General features: G+C 36.2%; 1 protein-coding gene across 1 annotated transcript in view; it reads left to right on the top strand.

Moving 5' to 3' along the window:
* The window catches only part of AHI1 (Abelson helper integration site 1), a 95,888-nt gene that overhangs the window by 21,044 nt on the left and 48,861 nt on the right, over nt 1–25,983 (top strand). Inside the window, exons 2-17 of the mRNA XM_015813839.1 lie at nt 533–598; nt 1,351–1,472; nt 3,575–4,173; nt 5,070–5,227; nt 6,324–6,543; nt 7,720–7,912; nt 8,577–8,672; nt 9,984–10,169; nt 11,869–12,024; nt 13,438–13,570; nt 16,352–16,475; nt 17,731–17,960; nt 19,257–19,360; nt 21,169–21,287; nt 24,402–24,532; nt 25,130–25,270. Coding sequence (XP_015669325.1) covers nt 589–598; nt 1,351–1,472; nt 3,575–4,173; nt 5,070–5,227; nt 6,324–6,543; nt 7,720–7,912; nt 8,577–8,672; nt 9,984–10,169; nt 11,869–12,024; nt 13,438–13,570; nt 16,352–16,475; nt 17,731–17,960; nt 19,257–19,360; nt 21,169–21,287; nt 24,402–24,532; nt 25,130–25,270 — 2,722 coding nt within the window. The 5' untranslated portion in view covers nt 533–588. The remainder of the gene's footprint in view (nt 1–532; nt 599–1,350; nt 1,473–3,574; nt 4,174–5,069; nt 5,228–6,323; nt 6,544–7,719; nt 7,913–8,576; nt 8,673–9,983; nt 10,170–11,868; nt 12,025–13,437; nt 13,571–16,351; nt 16,476–17,730; nt 17,961–19,256; nt 19,361–21,168; nt 21,288–24,401; nt 24,533–25,129; nt 25,271–25,983) is intronic.

The following is a 25,983-nucleotide window of genomic DNA, read 5'->3' as shown; positions in this document are numbered from 1 at the left end:
CAATGGGTGGAAACTAACCAAAGAGAGAAGCAACCTAGAACTAAGGAGAAACTTCCTGACAGTTAGAACAATTAACCAGTGGAACAACCTGCCTCCAGAAGCGGTGAATGCTCCAACACTGGAAGTTTTTAAGAAGAAACTGGACAGCCATTTGTCCGAAATGGTATAGGGTTTCCTGCCTGAGCAGGAGGTTGGACTACATGACCTCCAAGGGCCCTTCCAACTTTATTATAATAATAATAATAATAATAATAATAATTATTATTATTATTATTATTATTATTGTTGTTGTTGTTGTTGTTGTTGTTGTTGTTGTTGTTGTTGTTGTGGGATGGGTTGTGAGATAATAACAGTCCAGAGAGAGCTAGGCTGAAGATGAACTTGAAACTGTCTTCCTGTCTTAGTGTAATAAATAACCATTGACTTTATAGTGAATAACCTTACAAAACGTTTTGGTATTGTTTTGTTTATTGTGATTGGACACAACTGTTCTTTTCATTAATAGCAACATATATTCTGTTTTTATATGCAGAATGAAGAACTTGGACAAAGAAAAGTATAATAGTTTCATATTTGAGAGATGTGAAAATGCCAGCAGGTGCAAACTTTAATGTTTTGATATATTTTGTACAATCTATAACAATTGTGTGTGTTTTTAGAAAACAATCCAAAACAAAACTATTTACTTTAAGTTTTCTTGCTTTAAAGAATATTATTTCTGGTGCAGACTTTTCTGACTTCCTTACTCTTTAATTTTCCTATTAAAGAGATCTTTCAATGTGTAATTCTCATGCTGTTCTTACATATTTCTGTTATTGCTGTAATTCTTTATTGTTTATTTTTTATATTTCTATATTTTACTGATATTGTGAACTGCCTAGAATTTTATACAGTTACTGTATGAGTAAAGCAGACATGTCCAACCCATGGCCTATGGACTGCATGCAGCCCTGGAAAGCTAGTAATGCGGCCCCACAAGATCGTAAATGTTTAACACTATTACTGTATGTGATTTATATATATCAACTATATTATATATTTTATGTATGGCCCAAGACAATTCCTCTTCTCTGAATGCAGCCCAGGCAAGCCAAAAGGTTGGATACCCATGATATAAAGATGTTAATGGTGGCCCATAAGACATATGTAACACTTATGTATTCAGATACTCTGAAGCCATCTGTTAATTATCTGTTCCTTTTTGCAATAAGGCCTGCTATATTTCTTTGTTTTTTACAATTCTGTGCATGGAATTGTTCATTCTAAGTTTCTTTTATATATTATTTGGAAATGTGATAGTCTGTCTTATCTAATAAACCAAGTTATCAAATTGTATTTTAAACTTCCCAGTTGAGAGCGAAGCCAAGGCAAAAACAAAGGTTCGTTTTGAAGAAATATTCAAGAATCATTCTGGTCTAATTGATAAAAAGAAAATTAAAAAAAAACAGATAAGCATCCCAGAGAATATTGTGGTGAGTTGGATATACTTATGAATAAATGTTTGTTGCTTCAGAAAAGTAAAGCATAATCTTTCCAAATTCACTTTCATAAATAGTGTCAGGGAGTTTTGATTGGTCTTTGCAGGGTCAATACATTTTGAAGGACATGGATTGATGAAGCTTTATAGCAGGGATGTCAAACTGCCAGCCCATGGGCCGGACGCGTCACGCAGAAGCCGCGCCCACCCCATTGCTGGCAATGGCAAAACCGTCCCGATACGTTGCTTGATGTCACGTGATGTCGTGAGTTTGACATGTCTGCTTTATAGATTCATACCTTCACCCTATATTATTTGCTCCATTTTAGAGTAAAAAAAAACATAACTTGAAAATATACTTTGAGATTTAAAACTTGTTTCTATAGGGCTATTAAAGTGGGATGACATGATTCTGCTTTATCCTTTTCCTTGCACCACAAGTTTGAAAGTTATGATTGGCCTCCAGGAAAAGTTGCCTGGTAGGGAGAAGTTGTGTTTCAAAGAGACATTTTCAGACTAAATGAACACAATATGCAATCTTTGTTAATATCCCTTCATCTATGGTTATGATTTTTGTATCCTGAAAATATGCTCTGAAGGTTAAGGATCTCTGCACATGGTAGGGTACAGGATGAGGGCAGCAGAATGGAATAGGAAGAAAAACCAAGGGGAATGTGGCTTTTAATCCAGGGAAATTATTGCAGTATCTGGAATGGCCAATGTATGGTCCAAAGGAGAAATTCAGCAAAATTCTCCTTAAAGTTTGACCTCAGAATGGTATGTTTTGCATATTCCTTAATTTATTTCCTTGTCTGATTTGGCATGCTTGTGATCAAAAATATCCTTTAAAATGTGCATTTTTAGGGATTACAAATACATAAATTCAAAGAGAATTTGATTTATTTTTATTTTTTTGCTGGCAGAATAAGTTTAGGAAACTTTCAGAACATATTTTTCAGCAAATCTGATTTTAGTCCTCTTTTCTTCATAATCCTTTCATTACTTTGTCTCTCAAAAATGTGTATTTCTTGCAATCCTGATTCAGTATTTTATTATTTTTCCATTGTGCTTTTTTTGGTACAGATTTGAGAAACTTTTGTGCATATTTATGCTGGACATTGTCCTGAAATTTGGTCTAATATAGAATTGAATGAAAGTATTCTAAATAAACAATGCAGGCACTAAAAGTCCACAGGATTTTCCTGAACAATTACCACTAATAATGATAATTCTAAATGAAACATGTTTTTTATTATCTAAATAAAGTGAAGTCTTGGAATAAGTATACATGTATTCCAAAGAATAATTATACACAACCAGTCTCCAGTGGCCTTAAGAAGAGAATGACAAGATTTCTTTTGAGAGAAAAATGAATTGGGAGCGAGATTAAGAAATGAAGGTTATAGTTAATACAGAAAACATCAGAAGGTGATTAGGAAAGGAATAGAAAATTAGTTTAGACAAAATAAATCAGAATTTTTACAGAATTCAAATAGAGGATGTACATATTTATAAATAAGTTTTAATTATTTCCAAAAGTTATAATCAGAAATTGAATTTCGTTGCTCAGTCTTCTGACAAAATATATCTAATATAAAGAAATGCATATGACTCTGTGTATTGTAATTTCAGATTACCAGATTGCAGTGTGGATATATCCCTTTTAAAAAGTTTGAAAATCAAATGTTTAAACTATCTTGATTATTATAAGCATTTTTTGTTAAATATTATTTCAGTTACTAGGTCCGTGGTCAGTAAATTATACCTTTTCCACAAGTAATATTTATGTTAAGTATAAGCGTAGCATGTTCTTTTCATTATACTTGAATGTATGTTTTTCAGCATGGCATGCTGACAGAGCAATTTTGCAGGGGCTTTTTCTTATAAGAGTTACATTTAAAAAAACTTGCTCAAACCTATAATCTTTTCATGCTTTATATGAATTCCATCTGTTGGTTGACTCTTGAAGTGCAAGTAAATTTTAATTGTTCCCCTTCAAACACTAAAAGTGAAATATTAATAAAACATAGTACTTATTCTTATAATAATTGCATAATAGCATACAGATAAAATGACTTCCCAGTGTTTTGATTACAGCTGGAGACATTAAAAAATCATCTGACCAAAGGAAGTGAAAATGAGCCAATTATAAACCAAACGTATAACCCCGAGGAAAGTAGTCCGCGGATCCCAAAACGTACGTTGAGAGATAAAGCATCCATTGAAGAAGAAACAAACAATGTTGTTAGCAAAGGGGAAAGCAAGCAAGTTGGGCTTCAGAAGAAGAAAAAGGCAGCCCTACAGAAACAACTTAATGAGGAAGAAAAGGTATCTGAAACCAAGTTAGATAGTTCTGAAAAGCAGATTCAAGTTTTTACAAAGAAAAAAACAGGAAGCGTATTGCAGGCAGATGCAGTTCACTGGGAAGGGGACAGCAACGTGAAAGGTGCCTTGAGTGGACTGCGAGACAGATCTGGATTAGATGAGGAAGAAGAACAGTTAATTCAAGCCTATGAACAGCAAGTGGCTGAGGAAGAAGCAAGTGCAATTAAGAAAAAAATAAAAAAGAAACTGAAAGAACAGATGTCTGAATTCATTCCCAGCGCTCAAAGCCACGAAACAATGTTGAACAGTGAAGTGAGAAAAAAGAAGAAAAAGAAAAAAGAAGTACTGGTTTCCTCTGAATCTCAAACTAGGTATAATAGTAAGTGATAAATGTGTGTGGATGGAAGATTTGTGACAGCTGTTTGGGTTGCATTATTGTTGACATCAGAAATAATTCCATATGGTTTTGTAAAGAAAATATAATGACTCTGTCATATTGGGGGGGGGGGAGACATTCAGTGAACCACTTTTGTTTCCTTACAAAACTATACCGTGGTTTGTAAAGAGGAAATGACAGAATAGGTAGTTGGAATTGGATTGGATAAGAGCCTGCCCTAAGTCATGACAGTTGTAAGGTAGGTCACCCACGTGACAGACCTGCTTTTTCAACCTTTCTTGTGATGGTCATTAAGCGAATGTGGCAGTCATTGTTCACTGTGGAATGTTTTTGCTGAAAACTGGAAGTAATTTTTGGCAAAATGTAAAATGTGGTTACAGGGCCATGTGACACTGCAAACAGCCATAAATGCAGGCCTGTTGCCAAGCTCTTCAAATGCAGTCATGTGACTTTAGGGAGAGGCAGCCATTAGACCTTTAGGGTTTTATGTACCTTTGGGGAAGTCTGTTGTAATTTTGAACGATTACTAAGCGACTGATCATAGGTTGAGGACTACCTGTAGCAACGAAGAATGAAACCATACCTTCCTTGTCACGTTGCTTAGACTTTTAGCCATGCCATCCCTCATTTTGTGCTTCACCATGATTCCGCGCTTATCCTACCCCAGATCCAGCTTGATAGGATGAGATTTTCAATAAACGTTTCCCGAACAAACTGTGGGGTGAGATGTCTCAGATAAATCCATTCAAGCCAGCCTGAATGTGTATGTTGTTTGCCTATGTTACAGAATGTAATTATTAAACCACTAAATCTGGTAGTATATTTCAAATCCTAAATATCCTTGTTAACCACATGACTTCTTTCATTCAGTGCAATGTCCCTCTCTGAATTGCAACATGAGCCAGAGGAAGAAAATACCAAGAAAAAGAGATCTTTGGAAAAGCCATTTGTATCCAAATTTGAAGAAGGTGACCTGTTAATAGAGCAGGAAACTAAAGGCAAAAAAGCAAAAAGAAAATCCCCAAAAGGTTTGTGTGACTAGAAATAGAATCCTTTAAATGTTTTCTAACCGAAGTAATTCTCAGTTAAGAGGCCTGTAGTGTGTATTGGTTGCCCAAATCGCGCCGTCTTTGTGGCCTAAAGATCAGAACAGTAATCCACTGGTTTTGTATTAGCAAGATTGAGATAATGGCTCCTGTTTGTAGTTGAGAAGATCTGGCTATTTTCACAAGCATTGGGCCAGTATGTTATATATGCCCACTGTTGAGTTGTGTTTGTAAATAGTGGTGCTGGTAGAGCTGTTTTAATAATATCAGACATAATAAAGAGAGCCAGTTTGGTCTAGTGGTTAAGGCAGGGGTGTCAAATTGCCAGTCCACGGGACGGATGCATCATGAGGAAACCGCGCCCACCTCATTGCTGGCAATGTGGAAAAAGTTCTGATATATCTCGCGATATCACATGACATCGCAAGTTTGACTTGTCTGGGTTAAGGCATCAGGCTAGAAAACCGGAGATGATGAGTTCAAGTCCCACCTTAACTAGCTGGGTAATCTTGAGCCATTGACTCACTCTCAGCCCAGCTCACCTCACAGGGTTATTGTGGGGAAATTAGTAGGCGGAAAGTATGTTGGATATGTTCGCTGTCTTGAGTTATTTGCAAAAATAAGGTAGAAAATAAATAAATAAATACTGGCTAGAGTTGCCTCGAAGTGTGAGATAGGTGGCACAGAACTTTACTTAATTCCTTATTGTGGGGTTTTAGAGGGTGAAATGTGTGTGTTTAAGTCTTGAGAGACTTAAGACATCCACTTTACAATTTAAAACCTAAATGTACCTAGTCATGTCTAGTTGGGGTTGCCAGTTTTATTCCTGCCTCTTCATGAAGTCACTAAGATTTCTGACAGTTCCTAGGCAGAAGTACTTTCTATGTTAAAGTGTTCATGCTATTGAATCATTCAGAGCAGCTGTTACGCATGGAAATCATGTCTGACTCATAATAAATAAGTTAACTGAAAATTCATTTAAGACAAATTTTTAAATTGTAGGTTTACTGGTAATTGCAGCAATAAACTTAACAGTAGTTCTCAATTTTTACTAAAGCCTATTTTTTCTTTCTCCTAGCTCCAGAAGAAGATACTGAAAACATGAAAGAAAATACCTTACACATGACTGCTGGGAATCTTTCACAAGAATCAAAACCTGATTTTGATGATAACCTTGTTTTAGGGGTTTATATCCATCGAACTGATCGACTTAAAACTGATTTTATGGTATCCCATCCAATGGTTAAGGTTCATGTGATCGATGTGAAAACTGGTTTATATGTGAAGAAAGAGAATAGGTAATTTTACTGACTTACTGAAGATTTTTTTTATTCTTGGTGTTAATTAATTTGTCCATAAGAAGCTTAGATAAACATATAGTTTTTGTAGATCCACATAGATATAAATAACCCAATTAAATGAGGTTCATTCAATGTGTTGAAACAAAAATGTGTCAAATAAAAATGTAGCTTATTTAATATTCCTTAATTATTTCTGCACCATAATAATTCTCATTTATTTGAGATTCCTATGCTGTAGCAGGTTTAGATGGAGCCAGTATTTGGATTTTGGATTGCAATTTGAGATGTTTTAAGAATTTATCATTCTTTTGTAATTTCAAATAATAATTCTCATTGCCAGTTGAATTTAATGCAAATACTGTTTGTATGTTTGTTGGATGGTCAGATAACAATAGATGTAATGAACATTCATTTCAAATAGGACAGCTTGTAAAATATGCCCAGTTTCTCTCCAGGATAATAATCTTGGGATTTTCCAGAAAGATCATATTAAGAGTTTTGATGATAAGGTCAAGAATGCACCATAGCTGGAGTCAGTATTATATCTAATCTACACTATTTAAAAAGAGGAAAATAAAGAAATTGCTTATTCCTTAATCTGTAATATTTGCTACTATCTTATGCACACTCTACAGGGAACAGGCTCCATTGAACTTTTGACAATTTTAGCCTGCTTGATATGAAGTACTTTCCATTGCAGTATGCCTACAATGTTTTAACATCTCTGTAAGAATTGGTTTTAAGTGATAACAAATAAATGAAGATATTCAAGCTTCTTCTAATTTTGTTCCTCTTAAGGTTATCCTTCTGTGATGTTCTGTAACATTAGACCTGCACCAAACACACGTTAATTCACTTTTTTGTATTTCATTGTGGTTTGGACTTTGCTTAGAATAATCTGAATAAGTTCACTATATTTTGATTTGCTCATAAAGCTGATACTCAATGTTATTTGTTTGTTTTTGGTTTAGCCCAGTATTTGAACCAATCCAAAGGAAGAATCCAAGGACACCCCAAAGACAAACAAATCTCATTATGCCTTGAAGTGGGTCGTTTAAGCTGGTTGATAGTTGGATGTTGAACACATTTTCTATTAAATTAAAGCTACTTACTCTGTAGACAATTATAATAAAAACAAGACACAATTCAGTTGAATGTATTGTTTTTATGTAGCAGTCGACAAGTTTCATCCTTCTATGAACAAGAGAAAGTGGGGCATATTCTTCCTATTATGACCCAGCCTTACGATTTCAGACAGTTTAAATCAACACTACCAGAATGGGAGGAACAAATACTATTCAATGAACGTTTTAACTATTTTCTCCAAGATGCTGAAGGGAGCCCCAAAGTAATTCTGTTTTTTGAGGTACAGAATGACTCATTGGTCATTTCCATTTTATCTTCTGTTCCTTCTGGCAAATACTTTCTCTATCTTTCCTCTTAGGGGTAAAATGCATAATTTCAGTACTGGATTGTCTAGGAATGATGCACTTTTGGTGGTGGAAGCAGGATAAGAACATTTTCATTTTAAAAATTTTGGTCAGTTTGTGAAATTTAAAGATGTGCTTAGGCCATTTTGAAACATCAGAGAGTTACAATATTTCACTTTCAGGTCTCCTAATAACCCAATTAGCTGTTTTACTGCTTTACTGAATACTTGGCTGCTAGGGAGGGAGACACATTTAGAATCAAAGCAAAAGGAGTGTCATCTGGGAAGTTTCTTTGATCCATAATAATAGTTTACATCTAGTTTGCATATACGCTTTTAAAAGCATTTTCTTTTGGTGAAGCTCACATCCACTGTTTTTATAGCATCCTGAGTGAGATCTGAAATTCATCAAATACAGCAAGGCTTTAGATTGCTGTCCCCTATATATCTCAGCTGTTTATTATATTTGCCACAAGAAATCTTCATCATAGAAACTAATATGTACAAAGGGTTTAAGAAAAATCCAGCAAAATGAACTGATATTTTCTATTATTGTAATTACAGAAATGTAAACTGAATAAAATGTGTTTTCTACTTCCAGATCCTTGATTTTTTGAGCATGAATGACGCAAAGGCCAATTTTGATATTCAAGCTCAGGAAAGCGGCTTTCGGAAAATCTGTTGGGCATTTCTAAAGGTTTTTATTTTTTATTTTAATGGAAACATTGTACTGAAGCATTAAACAAGTCTGCGCAAAGATAAACAAAAAATTGCTTTGCGTATAGTCAAAGAATAAACTTTGTATATAGACAGAAGATTAGTCAAGGTATAGTTCAACTAGTTCACATTTCAATTTCAGTTTGCAAAATATAGCAGATCATATATCCATCCAGCCCCATTATTGAAGAGTTGGATGGAGCGTGTCCGCAATTATTTCTGTTTGGATTTCTGATGAAATACGTGGTACCTATTTATGCTTGCTTTCCTGGATTTATTCTGGGACCGTTTAATGAAACACAAAGCCAGTTTGTTTCTGAGTCAGTAGTGATGACAGCAATACAAGTTGCAAAATCACCAGACTAATCAGAAAGTATTGCCAACTGTGTCTTGGCTGTGTGATGTCATTGTGAGCCCCAGGGGACATAACGGTAACTAAACAGATGACCTGTTTGTGTCAATATGTGGATTGTCTTTTCTGATAGGAAACCTGTGGTTCATTGTTACTTCAATTATTAAACTACTGTTAATTGTTATTGCTTCAATTTATTAATACCTAGAACAGACATGTCAAACACAAGGCCCGGGGGGGCCGGATGTGGCCCGCGAATTGGTTTCATGTGGCCCGCGAAGCCATCCTGGAAACAGTGAGGGAACGGCCCCCGCTGCCTTGGCCCTGGCCCAGGCCAGCTGGGAGCCAATGTACAATTTTGTGGTGGCCATCTTGGCACTTGCCCCAGTGGACCATGCCTTGGCACTTGCCCCGGTGGACCATGCTTGGCACTTGCCCCGGTCCCACCCCCTTCTGCCAGAGACTCTCAGATCTGTCCCACTCCTGCCCAGGCCTCCTCAGGCACCCTTGACGCGAATGATGTAGAACTGGCCACGCCCACCCAGTAGGCCACACCCACTCCATCCACACCCACCCAGTAGGCTGCACCCAATCTGGCCATACCCACCCAGCCCCCCGAGGGCAACCGCAATGCTGATGCGGCCCTCAGTGAAATTGAGTTTGACACCCCTGACCTAGAAGCTCAAAAGAGCTTGGGGAGGGCTTATGTCATCCTCACAATAATCCTATGAGGTAGATTGGCTTGAAAGAGAATAGCCTTAATACCACCTAATGAGTTTTCATGGTTAGGGTGGGATGATTCCAGGTCTCCCCGGTCCTAGCTGCAACACCACATTTGTTGTGCATGGTTTTAGAGTGCTGTTATTTGTCCTTTCATTAATAAAATACCTCATTGTAATGTATGTTTTTTACCCATCTTAATTATTTTGTCATTTTCAGCTTGTTGGTGCAAATAGAGTTCTGAACATTGGTGGAAAAGTACGTCTTCAGTTGTACTCGCCTCCTCGAAGGACCAGGTCACAACTGCATGTTGTGGAAGTTTACGACTGGTGGGCAAAATGTCCTAGAAACAATTATCCTTCAACATTGTATGTGACTGTAAAAGGCATTAAACTTCCCGATCATGTATGTTAACTTAAGTGTCTTTAAAATGCGTGACCATGACAAAATAACGTCTTTCTTTGTTCCTTCCTGGCCTTTTTATTACTAGCCGCAAAGAGAAAAATATTTTCACTTGTGTTAAATTCTGAAGTGTCTCTTGTGTGTGTGTGTGTGTGTGTGTGTGTATGTGTACATTCATTCGTTCATTCATTCATATAGGTAGTCCCTCGAGTTACAACCACAATTTATGTTGCTAAGTGAGAAATTTGTTAAGTGAGTTTTGCCCCATTTTATGGCTTTTCTTGCCACATTTCTTAAGGGAATCACTGAAGATGTTAAATTAGTAAGTTAGTTAAGTGAATCTGGTTTCCCCATTGATTTTGCTTGTCAGAAGGCTGGAAAAGGGGGATTGTGTGATCCCGGGACACTGCAACTGTCATAAATATGAGTCAGTTATCCATCATCCAAATGTAAATCACATGACCACGGGCAGGCTGCAACAGTCATAAGTGTGAACAATGGTCATAAGTCACTTTTTTCGGTGCTGTTGTAACTTCGAATGGTCTCTAAGCAAACTGTTGCACTACCTGGGAAGTTTTCCTCTTTTTTTTTTTTTTTTTTTAAAGAAGACCGCTAAAGCTGAGACTGTATTGGTCAGATTTTGCTTTAGTGAAGTTGATTAACGGTAATTTTACTGCTATCATGTAGCTAGTGATTTAAAGGCTGTAGGTTTAGAAAGCAGCCTCTCTGTCTTATCTTATAGTACTCAGAGAGATTATCCTTAGTGATTTGTCTCATTGGGTATTCATACTAACACTTATTTCTGCCTAGAAAGATGCCTTATGCTTCCATGGAAACAGTTATTACTGTAGCACAATCCGACCTTAATACATGAGCTTGCAGGTTTCAGAATTTACTACGCTTTTGACATGCCACGCTAGCAGTATAAATTGGTTCAGTTGATGACTTCATGACATCACGTAGCAGCTGTAGGTGTTAATGAATAAAATCTGTATCCCTGATGAATACAGGTAGTGTCTTGACTTAGGACCGCAATTGAGCCCCAAATTTCTGTTGTTAAGTGAGACATTTCTTTAAGTGAGTTTTTCCCTGTTTTACGACCTTCCTTGCTACAGTGTGTAAGTGAATCGCTACAGTTGTTAAGTTAGCAACACGGTTGTTAAGTGAATCTGGCTTCCTCGTTGACTTTGCTCGTCAGAAGGTTGCAAAAGGAGATCTCGTGACCTTGGGACACAGCAGCGGTCATAAATATGAGCCAAGCTTCTGAATTTTGATCACGTGACCATGGGGATGCTGCAATGGTCGTAACTGTGAAAAATGGTCATAAATCACTTTTTTCAGCACCGTTGTAATTTTAAACAGTTGCTAAATGAACTGTTGTAAGTCAAGGGCTACCTGTAGTAATCTGATGAAAGGCATTTGCAAATGAACATAATCACATGCTTAATACGATATTTTAAGGGTGGAGAAATCAAGTGATATATGCACGTGTTAACTAACCCTGGATGAACTTGCAGTTGGATCTACTTAAATGAAATTACTTTTAATATGAATATTCTAATGTGCCCTCCTCTGCTTTAAACGGTCCATTACATTTTCTTGATATTTTTCATATTTTATATTTTTTGTTTTACATTACTATATACATATTTCTATAAAATTTGTATTAAAATCAAATTGTTTTCATATATTTTTTTTCTAGGTAAACCCTTCTTTGCGATCTATGATGGCTATTCAGCAAGAATATCATAGCACATCATTCTTGGATCTACAAAATGATACATCCAAAACAATACTGAATTCTGGAAGTCAAGTGAAAAAGGAAGAACCATTTAAGTGGTCAAAATTTCCTGGACAGGTAAAAACATTTTCAGATGATTTTTATACACTTTGATATGAGCCTTTTTAAAAAAAAAAATCAAACTATTGTTACAATCTTACTTTAATGAACTTTGTAAAAACAGGAGGGACTTGAAGTTTCTTTTCCAGCTTTTATTTCAGAAATGTCTAGTGCTATTTATGACTAGGTGAATTGCAGATTTTTTTTTGCAGAAAAATACAACACCTGTATTATTAAAATACGAATAGTGGAGAAAGTTAACTTAGTAAATTTAAGAAAGTAGACTGCTACTTAGAACACTAATGATAGCTTGAGTAGCTTGTTTCTTTGGACGTGCTGAATTGCTATTTCATCCCCAGAATTCTGCTTGGAAATTGAAAGAAAAGCTTTAAGCCTATGTACATTTTCCTCCTTTTGGTGTAGAGAAAAAAAAGATGAAATGCTATTGTAAAATGTAGTTATTGCAAGATTCATACTGGCATGTCAGTCATCCCAAATTTTAAAATGTGTTTGTTCAGGGCCAAAGTTGATGTGCTGATAAATGACTGACCTTTTTTCTAAGGAAAAAAAACCCCCTATTATTTCCCAAACTCTAATGTACTCCAGATCTGGATGCAATTTTCTGGAAGCAACATTTATAGAGAAAGGCAGTATAAGTAAAAATAAATGATACTGGATCCCATTCAAAAACATATTCTAAGTTAAGATGACCTAGTGGCTTTTTCTTTGTAAATTAAAATACATGTAGTGTGATATATAATTTGGTCTCTCATAAGAAAAATTCACCAGAGCAGAGGGAAGTGGGAGAGAAGCACTGCTTTAGAGATTAAGTGCCAAATTTGAGGTGTCCCAAAGGTGTTTTTTCAGTCACCTCTTGAAAAAGCTCCTTTGGGACAACCACGACCTGGATGACTGAGAATCTCCATAGAAATATTAGGTGTGTTCCTGATTTTTTATATATATCTAATTTCACTGCCTGCAATTTTTCATTACCTTTTTTGCCTACCCCTTATATGACCCTTGTTTAGGTAAACAAATCATGATGACATAGCTTCTGTTCCTCCGAAGTTTGTGTCATAAACAATTTGTTATATGAATATGAAATTTTTCCATATATATATATATATATATATATATATATATATATATATATATATATATACACACACACACACACACATACATACAGTACATACACATATGTATATATATATACATACTGTATACACACATACATACAGTGCATACATACTGCAAATGTAGAGTATGTATGTATATATATATACCTACACACACACAAATAATATTGTATTTAAACAAGCTTACAAACTGCAAATGTAGAGTATGTATGTATATATATATACCTACACACACACAAATAATATTGTATTTAAACAAGCTTACAAATAATGTTTCACTTTGGATCTACAGGTGTGTCGATTGCCAAACAAGTACCTTTTTTCCTTAAAAACAGGAGACATGGGATGTTTCTGTATTCGTTTCTCTGAAGATGGACGAACATTAGCAGCAGGTTGTGCAGGAAGAGATGGTTATCCTGTTGTTTGTAAGTGAGAGTTTCAAGGCCTATTTTTATTTTAACACACCATCTATGTATGCAGTGAACTGTTTGGAAGGGAATTTTTAATCGGTGAAAGTTGATTGATTATTCAAATTTAAGATATAACCAAATGCTAAAGGGTACTTTTTAATCTTTTCTCCTAGCATGACAGTTTTTTTTTTAATTTCAGTGGTATTCTCCCAGAATAATTCAAGTGGTATCAGTAAATCCTTCCACTTTCCCTTCCCCATGTCCTAAAACTTTACAGTATTCAGATACCACTATTAGTAATTCAGATCAGATAATCTTAATATTGCAATCTATCAAAATGAGGCTCATGTATCCTCTGAATGATAAAACATTAAATTATTTAGTACATCAAATTAATGGATTTATAATTATCCTAATGGCTTGAACTTGATGTTTAATCCTCCAATCTTGTACCATTGGAACTTGTTCAGTCTAAATTTTTGAGAGCAATTTTCCAAGTTTCTCACTGGGTCTCCAGTGCTTCACTACAAATGGAGGCTGGAATAGTGGGGATGGAGGCTAGAATATGGCAAGCTATATTCTATTTTTTTTTTTTGTCTGTATACACTTTTTCTTAACTAACCTGACACTGTCAGTTTAGTTTTGCTTATTGGATACTTGAATAATAGTTTTCTTGTGCTAGTTAATGACCGCAAAGGAATTAAATGAGTAAGATGTTAGTAGTTAAATAGTCCTCATCCTTTCCAGAAACATAATGCTATATTCCAGTGGTGGCGAACCTATGGCACGGGTGCCAGAAGTGGCACTCAGAGCCCTCTCTGTGGGCACGCACGCTGTCGCCCCAGTCCTAGGCCTTCAGCTGGGTTTTATAAAACCTTTTCGCTTTAGGCCTCCGCCGCCTGTGCAAAAAAAAAAAAAAAGTTCAATCAGTCAATTTCAACTTCTCGCGGGGAAAAAAAAAGATCTTGCAAAGTTGGAATTGATTGATAGAACTTTTTAGTCCCACCCAGTCTGCCGTTACCACCGCAGCCACGCCCACCCAATGGGCCACACCCACCCAGCACTCGACGATGCATAAGTGGGTTTTGGGTTGCAGTTTGGGCACTCGGTCTCTAAAAGGTTCGCCATCACTGCTATATTCAGATGAAAATATTCACTTTTCAACTAATTATGCATTTTTTCACTAAGCCACGGTTTGCTTAATAATGGCTTTTTTGAATGTGTGTAAGTCACAGTTGGCTAAATTGATACTTCCTGGTAAACTTTAAATAAAGGGTTACAAAAATGGCTGGATTCCACAATCTAAACAAGCTGTATTATGAATTTGGTACAGCACACTTGAGGCGGAAAGTGACTAACTTTCACTCTACTAAATTTATACCTTTCATTATATTTTCTTTCGAACCTCCAAAATATTCTTCCTTTACTTACCACTTGTTATTCGTGATATATTGAATCCCTTGTTGTTTTTTCACTTTACGATAAAAGAAAAAAGAAGCAGATCTATCCAAATACTACGACACATGGGAGATCTGTACTTTAAATATTTGCTATTATACTTTCCGGCCACTAGATGGTAGTAAACAGATACTTGAGTGTTTATTTAAACTTACGTGCCATTAGAGCTGAGTGATCACAGAAGCAGTGGAATTTCTTTAGGAAAATAGATTACTTTGTTGTGATTATTATTACAAATACCAATTTTATGAAATTAGTTCCTTTTATTCATATAATTATTACAACATGTATACCCCATCTTGTGCACAGTATGGGTGGCTTGCATGTTTTAAAACATAATAACACAATCATAATCATAAACCAATAGCAATAGCTATTAGACCAGTAATGGCGAACCTTTTAGAGACCGAGTGCCCAAACCACAACCTAAACCCCACTTATTTATTGCAAAGTGCCAGGGCCACATCAGCATTGTGGTGCCCTCGTGGGGGGGGGGCAGAGAGGCGCCTCTGAGTGCCACCTCTGGCACCCAAAAACCAGGGGTGCAAAAATGGCCGCTGCCGCACCATGGGATGCAGATACAAGGCACTGCACCACACAAGAACGGGGCAGGGCTAGTGCGTATCACACAGCAACTAGCCCCGCCCCATTTGCAGTGGGTCCATGCTCACCGCCCCATGCGCGCATGCACGCATGTAAAATGTTTTCCCCTCTTCTTCCAGTCCTGGTTAGTTGTTACCAACCACTGGAGACGAGATGGTGGAGATGAGCTCGAACGATCAGCTGGCGAAGTGGAGGAAACACGACCCGTCGGGGCGGGACGAGGCCCGCCGCCACCGTCGGACTACCTGGACGACGACCGCCGCCACCGCGTGCACGGTTGTCTCTCCCGAGACTCACGGCAGAGACCGTACGCACGGTATCGTTCGCCACCACTGACTTAGACGTATATACCACTTCACAGTGCTTTACAGCCCTCTCTCAGCGGTTTACAGAGTCAGCATATTGCCCCCAGCTCAATAAGCTGACATTAAGAAACATAACATTACATTAAACTACACAGAAATCACCAGCAAAATATTTTAACCCTCAAATGTATGATGAAAAAGAATAATCTTGCCTGCATTCCCAAAAGTAAGAAAGTTGTTAGCCACTCTAACCTGTGATTATTGGTTTAATATTGGTAAAAATAAAGTCTTCATCACCATACTATCTAACAATCATAATGCTTTATGTAAAAAATCCTCTTCACATTTGAATTTTGTTCACTTGCTTCGTGTGTTTGCTTTATGCTATGTATTTCTAGATCCTTAAAAGATTCTGTTGTGCTCCTATTAGTGTATGAGATTCCTTCAGGGTGCTACCTAAGGGAGTTCTATGGACATCTGAACATTGTGTATGATCTTTGTTGGTCAAAGGATAATCAGCATCTTCTTACTGCTTCCTCAGATGGTACTGCAAGGTCAGTATAACCAAACATCTCCTGTTAAAATTGAGGTATGCAGTATAACTGAAATGAAAATGCCCCCAAATTTAAGATAGTTATACACCCATCAGAAGAGGAGATGGGGAAAAAATTAAAACTGCAACAAAATACCAGTTTATCAATCTTAGGTTGCCAAGTTCAGCTAAACCCAAGCCCCCAGTAAATAGTATGTGCTTCAAACCTGAGTATGACCACATGTATCCATCCTCTTATACACATGCTTGCAAAAGGCATTCTCCCAAAGAGATAAGATGAGGACAAACGGTTACATTCATATCAAGTAAATGGATAAAATGATATGCAGAATGTTCCAAGCGTAAACTCTTTTCCGACAGATTCTATAAAGCCCTGTTTTGAACAGAACTCAAAACATACTTTGTCAAAAAAAATCGATGTAGAAATTTCAAAGCCACCCTTAGCTTGCTGAACCTAGAACAAACTTAACATTAAAGACCAGGATTCTTCCTTTTGTTCTTTTTTTTTTTCACATCTCGTACACAGTTATGTGTGCACATACAACCTCAGAGCTGGATGGCTGTAGAAATTGAACAAACTAAATAATAAATAAATAACCATTCCTTGTAGGTTTTATTTTTTTCAAATTTCATATTCAATCTCTTGCTTCGTATCTCTGCCCCCGTTAATAAAAGGTATATTCATTTTTTCTATTTGTTTTTTTTTCCCACAGAACCAGATTTTTTTAAAAAAAATAATGCTAATAATGTTGCTTCAAAACATTCGTTTGTACTAAACAAGCTGAAGTGGTTAAATGATTAAGTCAAAAACATTGCGAGGAAATTTGATTTTATAGAGAAATTAATTGAAGAATGAGTCATTATAGAAATTTGGCTAATGAGTAAACTCTTTTGGGTTATTCAGAAGTTATCCAGGTTATATATTTGTAAGTAGACTCAAAATTTTTACAGATCGTTTTTTAAAATATATTATCACACAGTTTGGTACTGAATTGGTGTATTGCAGTGGTTTTCAACCTGTGATCCGTGGACCCCTGGGGGTCCACGAAGTCACGGGGGTCCACAAAGTCTTGAAGAAATGTTATCATTTAAATCTTGAGTTACGGTAAGTCTTGGGGGTCTGTGGCCATCATTCATAGCCACAAAAGGTATTTAAAGGAGGTCCATGGTGAAGAAAAGGTTGAGAACCACTGGTGTATTGAATTATCTAGTATTAAAAAAAGAGACCAACTTTTCTAAATGTTGCTTCTATTTAGAATGTGGAAAATTGAAGCCCAGGCTACATCAGCCACCAAAATTTTCCCACATCCTTCATTTGTCTATGCTGCAAAATTCCACCCAGTAGCTGAGTACCTCGTTGTAACTGGATGTTATGATTCTGTGATTAGAGTCTGGAATGCAAAAGTAAAGGAAATTAATGGGCAGCTTTTGCAAGAATTTGATGGCCACAAAAGTTTTATCAATACATTGTGTTTTGATGCTGAAGGTAAGTTGCAGATGTTTCACACTAAAAATGCTGCATATAGTACCTATCTCATTTCATCTTTGTAATTACTCTGGATTTTATTATATACTATTGTTATTCTTTTAAGGAGGCTGAGAGTTAGTAATAAATACCAGAATACCTGGGGGCTTCTATTGAAAAAAAACTTCTAATATTTAAAAAAAAGGATTTTTATATGAAAAACTAACAAAATATGATCAAACATAAAGGAAAGATTATGATATCCATCCAAATCTACTAGGTGTCTATGCCATTTTCCAAAACCTGATGAATTATGAGGGCTAAATTGTGTGGGGGATTTGTACAGGAAATATACTATCTTCAAATTCAGGTACCAGATAAGCATTGAATGTACACACTCTGCAGAGTGGGATAAAAATATATATTTTATACAAACACACATCCATCAAAGAAGAAATAATGTAGTTGGACAACACAATTTGTGGGATGAGATGTTGGGGCAATAGAATAAGGTATCTAAGTTAAAGAATTAGCCAAAGTGCACAACACATCTTATGAGATCTGATAAGAGAAAACCCACATATCTGGTAGTACTGTAATAATAACAACAACAACAACAACAACAACAATATAATAATAATAATAATAATAATAATAATAATAATAATAATAATAATAATAATAATAATAATAATAATAATAATAATAATAATAATAATAAAGTTGGAAGGGACCTTGGAGGTCATCAAGTCTAACCCCCTGCTCAGGCAGGAAACCCTATACCATTTCGGACAGACGGCTGTCCAGTCTCTTCTTAAAAACTTCCAGTGTTGGAGCATTCACAACTTCTGGAGGCAGGTTGTTCCACTGGTTAATTGTTCTAACTGTCAGGAAGTTTCTCCTTAGTTCTAGATTGCTTCTCTCCTTGATTAGTTTCCATCCATTGCTTCTTGTCCTGCCTTCAGGACAAGGGGAAACGGTCTAAGACTTTTAGTATATTATAAACTGAATGGGAGCTGGTATTGTCATTTTCAGCAGATAAAATACTTCATGTAACCTTAAGTTGCATTGACAAAAGAATAATGTCCTCCCTGCTATTGGTAATAATTCCATTTTAGGGTGTGGTTGTGTAACATCCAAATGTAGTTTGGGGCCCCACAATTTCTGAAACAAATTAGCAAAATGGAAAAGTAAGTGATGATGAAAGATACTTGACTAGATACACTTTGCATAAGCCATTATGCAGTATAATTATATGAGTAATTTGAATGTCAGAATTCTTTTATCATGTTAAGCAAACAAATTATTGTTTTCTAGGATTTCACATGTTTTCTGGAGATGGCACAGGGTTAATAATTATCTGGAATACTTTTGTTAAAGAAAATTCTCAGTCACCAATTCAACACTGGGGCATTGATAAGGTATACAGAAAAAAAACAGCAAGTTTTAAAGTCTTGTGTACATAATGTATTTTTGATAAGGTTGTGCGATGCATATTTTAAAGTTTCAGAATTAGATTTCTGACTATATTCAACATGATTTGCTTCTATTCATACTAGCTGCTGTATAATATTTAATAAAAATATTTCTGAATAAGTTGATATCATTAATACTCCGCTATACATACATATTCTAGAAGCTTTAGCTGTACTTATTTTTTATCTCATACACATGTCCAATAATTTCTTTTTCTACTCCATGCTTTCTTCATATTAGTAGTATTCAGTTGATAATTGAATTTGCATTTGAGCACTAATAAAAGGGAGTAAACTGTGATGATTTGGGAATAACAAAGTATTTTTAAAAAACCTTGAGTTATTTTAGAAAACTACAGTAAAAGGAGTTATTTGCTGCCCTGATGATAATGATGATGATAACAATCATTCCTGATACCTACATGGGCAACATGTCATTTTCTTAGCAATGTTTTCAAAAATGCTTTGCCATTGTCTTCTTCCTAGGGCTGAGAGAAAATGACTGGCTCGGTTATCTGGCCAACTTCTGTGTCTACAGATGGATTAGGTTTCCCTGCTCATACCCCAACATCTTAACTATTAGACCAAACTGGCTCGTGTATTATAACTGTACCTATTTACAGAAGAACAATGTGTCAGTGACAGAACCTTAAATCCATTTGTAACCACTGATACTTAAGTACTTGACTCCTTCTTTTCATTCATTTTGCTAAGGTGTTTGAAATATTTATTACAACACAAACTATATTCCATCCAGCAATTCAAAATAATTTACACAGATCCCCTTTCCTCTCCTCATTAGACAATAATCATGTTGGTAATTTTGACTGGCCTCAAATTGCCAGCAAGGTTTATGTATTTTTTTGCACAAATTATGTCTGTGGTATCCTCCACTGCAAGATAGCGATGGCCGTTTATTAATTGCCTTTAAATGCTGTCTATCAGTAATTCTGCCAGAGTCTAATTTATGCAGTTTATCTATTACCTCTAAGCTTATGAATTCTAGGCAGTTTACAGATACTAAAATAGGATTGAGAATGCATTTTTTAAAACTTCAGTAGCAACAGTTTAACAATTAATAGACAATAATGAGGTAAACATTATTAATGCCTAATTGTAATCACAGCTCTACTAGTACCTGTATCAGAAGTTGTATAACTCTAAATGCCAATCTCTGTGAAACAGTAGCAGGAGATAATTTTTTCATTCATATCTTGCTCATGGGTGTTTCAAAGGCTTCTAATAAGACAATGGATTCCTTGGCCCCTTGGTCTTGCCTAACAAGACTGACATTCTGTTGTCTTTTTATTCTTTTTTTTAATATATTTTATTAACTTTTTACAATAACAATCTTTAGTGCTTAGTGAACAATGTGTTGTCTGGGTTATCTTTTTTCATTCTGCATAGTATCGCTATTCTATAGAGTCACTGGGAATCAGGCAGCATATATTAATATATTAGGGTTGGTTGCACAGTCAGCCATATGTTTAGACTGATACCAATACAAGAAAATATTTGTAACTCAGGGTTGAACTGTGAGGTCCTTGGTGAGCTCTAAACTTGGTTATTTTATTGCAGATGTTTCATTACTCAATTAGTTAACACTATCAGTGTATTTAGCATTTTTATCCACTCACTGAGTCCTTCCCAAGGACTTGGGATAGGCAGATATTTTGTTTTTATTTGTATTATTATTATTACATTGAAAACATGCTCTCTGTAGTTCTGCGTTTTATATTGGGTTGTTTTGACAGGAAATAAATGATGGTGACATTAAAGGAACAGCAATAAATTATTTGGAGGTACACCCAAATGGAAGGCGTTTACTTATCCACACTAAGGACAGTACTGTAAGAATTATGGATCTTCGAATGTAAGTGTTTCAATGTTTTCTGTTTTATACCATTTAAACACTACTACCGGACAGTTTGAGGCATTTCTAAAAATTGGCATCTCATTTCTTCTAGGTATCTTAACATATCCTGGCCTTAACTCTCTTAAAGGCATAAAGTATCCAATTAAATGAGCTTTTTTTAATCTGCCCTGCCCCACCCACCACCCACCTATGATATAGTGGGAAGGCTCAGTAGCTTCATTGAATTTGAGTGTATTGCTGGCAAGGATGTGAACTGAAAGTATCATCCCTAGAAGCCAAAAGAGGAGGGTGAGAAAGTGCTAAGGATCGTAATGGGGCTTAACACGACTGAGGAAAGGCAACCTGCATAGGAGAAGGAACACCAAATTGCAATCTGGAAGAGGGAACGGCAAATTTATTCCATATTTTCAAGAAAGATACTTAGAGATGGCTAAATGTTTGGACAAATTTGGGTGCCAAATAATAAGATGCCATGAGTTTGTACAGATTTATAAAGTGAGTTAAATTGTAGGCGGTTCTAAGTACAACATTAAAGATAGCTGTAGTGCTAATAATGAATGGTTGGAATTCAAAATTAGAAAAACAGGAACATGGAATCATAGGAGCATTGGATTAGGTAAATACAATAATAAGAGAGTCAAGTTTTCCAAAAATAATTCTTTATTTATTGCCAACAGCTGCTTCAGGCAATGTAAAGATGGATTTTTCACATTTAAACTTGAAATAAGAAATACATATCTGCTGATTTTTTCCCCTCTAAAACATTAATACTGGTATCAGGATTTGTAGCATATACACAAAGCACCAATGTCCACTCTCACTTTTGCTATTTGTAATTGCTCTGAAAGGCTTTGACAGCAAGATCCAAAAAATAAACAGATAAAACTTCAAACTTCAAGGAGAATGGAAAAAGAAATATTTTGCAGATAAAGTAGTAGTAAGAATTATGCAGTCGCAAAGCTCCATACGGCAGTTGATGAAAGTAACTGAAGATTTCGGTTGCTTTTCCAAATACAGAATCAATGAAAACAAAGATAATAGCAAGGGACTTCTGAGGAAGAAAAAATTATGGGGGAAAAAAAAGCCTGGATTTGTGGCATATGGAGATAACATAAGATAACAAAAAAAACCCAGGATTTGTGGCATATGGAGCCCATCCTTACAAAACATCTCCAGTTCACATCTAAAGGAATTTATAAACGTTCTGTTAGAATTAATAGTGCTTTATGGTCTATAGTGAATAGATTTTCTCACCCATTTAATAATTTACTAGACAATTCCAATGTTATTGGATCTTTTATCCAGGTCTATATGTAGGATTTAAAAGATCTGGTAGGCATATCTTTCCAGATCCAATTAGACACCTCTCTGTAGTCAACATTACTGGGATGATTTTGAAACTGGAGCACTAAAGCACTTAGTGTGATACAGAGATTTTATTATTTTAAAATAACAGAAGAATAGACCTTGCAATTTCCCTATAAAAGTTAGGAGTGCAATAGAGAGAGTAGAATTGCTGGATATTTTGCTAATCAATTTTTGAAATCAATTTTTTTCTGCTTTTAATGTCCTCCTGATTCTGCAGGAATCTAGAAGGCTATGTCTAGTTTTCAGACACAATTGTCTTAGTAACAATTCATATTTGTTTTTTGCGCATGAGTCTGAATTTACTAATCTGAGACTTAATTTATCCAAAATACCATGGGTTGTCATGGTTCCGATCAATGAGACCAAATAAATCAAAACTCCGAGGTAGGAAAATTCCTCAAAGAACATGTTTATTGGATACATAATATCGGCATGGTCAAAAATGAAACCAGATATAAAGTCCCCCCTCAAAGAATCAAAGTAATACAATGTAACAATTCCCACTTCTCTACTCAGGTTGTCCAATAATACAACTTGGCGGACTTTTTGACCAAACGATTCTCCTCCCCTTTGGTATGGGAACAACCTTGGTTCCCACAAGATTTGCTCATGTTTAGACTACCACAAATACCTTTCCCCCCCTTCTTGTGGTAACCTAGAATGACAAAAATGGCTGCAGCCAAGTTCGCTGGGGTTATCTATAATACCCTGAACCGCTCCTGGTTTTGCTTTTTAAAATTTACTTCTTAAAACTGCCAAACAGACCCTGGAATAGCATAATCTGGAAGGGGAACAGAACATTGTAACAAAAGCTTGGAATTACTTAATTGTCCACATCCCCAGCCTTTCAGGATCTTTTTAGAAGATTGGACAAACAGAATTGCATATCAAAGATGGTCCTGAGCTGTAGATGATCATGATACATATGGTTGGCTTCATCAAAGGGGGTTAAAGAGAGGCACTAGCTTTATGTTCCTCAGGATGTCATCCTCCCATTTTCTATACAAATGAAGTTCAACTTGTGTTGCATATTCATTCTAGGATATGCCAGATGCAGGATTCTTTTGCTACATAAATGTGTTTATAGGATGTCATTGAGTTGACTACTTCATCTGTGTAGGTCCTGTTCCTTTCCATCTGTTCTAAGGTTTTCTTGAAGCTAAGTTGGTAGAGTCACCTTAAATCTAGAAGGCTCCTATTTCTTTGATGTTCTCATCTAGATGGAGTCTTATGCAGGTAGGCGTTGACTTAAGACCACATTTGGGACCAGAATTTCTGTTGCTAAATAAGGTGGTTCTTAAATGAGTCACCTCTGATTTTACAATCTTTACGACTTTTTTTGCCATGATTGTTAAGTGTATCACTGCAGTCATTAAGCAAATTAAGTGAATCCATCTTCCTCCGTTGACTTTACTTGATGGAGGCTGGTTGGGAAGGTTGCAAATGGTGATCCCATGACCCTATGATCCCAGGATGCAGCAACTGTCCTACATTAGTGCCAGTTGCCAAGTGCCCAAATTTTGATCACATGATTGTAAGGATGCTGTGAATACTTAACAAGTGCGAGGATCAAGTTGTAAGTCACTTTCTTCAGTCGTTGTGTAACTTCAAACAGTCGCTAAACGGATGGTTGTAAGTTGAGGGCTCCGTGAAAGTAAGGGTAGGTCATTCCACAAATCAAGAAGTGGCATACAGTGATTAAAAGAGTAGCTATATTCATGTTATCTCTCTCTTATTCTTTAGCTTAGCTACAAAGAAATATATTGGTGCTACCAACTATCGAGAAAAAATTCATAGCACCTTAACGCCATGTGGAACATTCCTTTTTTCTGGAAGTGAAGATGGCGCGGCATATGTTTGGAATTTAGAAACAGGTACCTTTTGCTCTTTATTTTGAAAGCTTAGAAATGTGAAACGTTTGTTTGTAGGTAACTTATGTTTTTAAAGGAGCTTCTAAATAACTCTGGTTGAAAATTAAAAACTTTAAAACCATTTTTCCTGGGAGTTTTGTATATGCTAAGCGATGCTTCCCCGTTGCTCTCTATCTATATTTTAAATTTATATAGTTTTCTCTTTACGTCAAAAGAAGGGGATCATCAGAATTAAGGTTATGATTCAGTAGGCAGGCAAAAATGCCAAATCCAGTCTGAATATCTGTTGACTGTGTGACAAACCATAATAGTAATAATAACAATAACAACAACAACAACTTATTATCTAATAATTAAAGTATTATTCACAGCTATTTATAATTTATTTATTCACTATGCATTACATCCCCAAAGTGATACTGATAAATTATACCTGCCCTGCAGGATACTGGTTTACAATTCTTAACTTGAAAGCATCCTTTCATTTTCAGGTTCAGTTGGCTTGGGCTCCCCCAAACTTCTTGTACTGAAAAAAAAAAAAAAACCTAATGCATGTGAATAAAGTACTCGCTCACCTACTTTTTTTCCCCCCTTTTGCAGGTGATCAGGTAGCTATGTATCCTGATCTTTCTTTCACTTCCCCACTTCGTGATGTTGCTTTCCACCCACTTGAACATATGGTGGCATTTTGTGCCTTTGGTCAAAACCAGCCAATCCTTGTGTACATTTATGATTACAAAGGTAATTGAATACGTTTATGCATTTGTGTGTGTATTCAAGTCACACCTTAGTTATGAAAGTTTGAAGTGGCCTTTCTTGCTGCAGGTATAAGTAGTCCTCGACTTAACAACCATTCATTTAGTGACCGTTCAAAGTTACAATAGCACTGGGGAAAGTGATTATGACCAGTCCTTGCCAGTGCTTTTTTTCTAAAAAAAAAAAAAAGGTGCCAGAACTCACACATGTCATACGACCCGCCTTGCCTACCCTACAAGGTTCCATCCAAAAAAGGTGCCGGAACTCCATTCTGGCTGTTCTATGAGAAAAAAAGCCCTGGTCCTTGCACTTACGACCATTGTACCATCCCCATGGTTACGTGATCAAAATTGGGGCGCCTGGCAACCTGCGTGTATTTTTGACAGTCACGGTGTCCCAGGGACACGGGACTGCCATTTGCGACCCTTCCCAGCCGGCTTCCGACAAGCAAACTCGGGTGAGGAAGCTGGATTCATTTAATGGTGGTGTGATTCACTTAACAACTGCAATAATTCACTTAACAACCATGGCGAAAAAAAAGTAGTAAAATCGAGGGTGACTCGCTTAAGAACCACCTTACTTAGCGTCAGACGTTTTGGTTCCAGTTTGGATCGTAAGTGGGGGGGTTACCTGTCAGAGATGGTAATTGAACTCTCAGCAAGAAAGTTTAGATAAAAAGCTTTTGAGGTTCTTTGACT

Source organism: Protobothrops mucrosquamatus, unplaced genomic scaffold (genome assembly GCF_001527695.2).
Source record: "Protobothrops mucrosquamatus isolate PMUCROS unplaced genomic scaffold, P.Mucros_1.0 scaffold_75, whole genome shotgun sequence".
In the NCBI taxonomy this organism is placed as follows: Eukaryota; Metazoa; Chordata; class Lepidosauria; order Squamata; family Viperidae; genus Protobothrops; species Protobothrops mucrosquamatus.
This window is presented reverse-complemented; position numbering and strand designations above follow the sequence as displayed.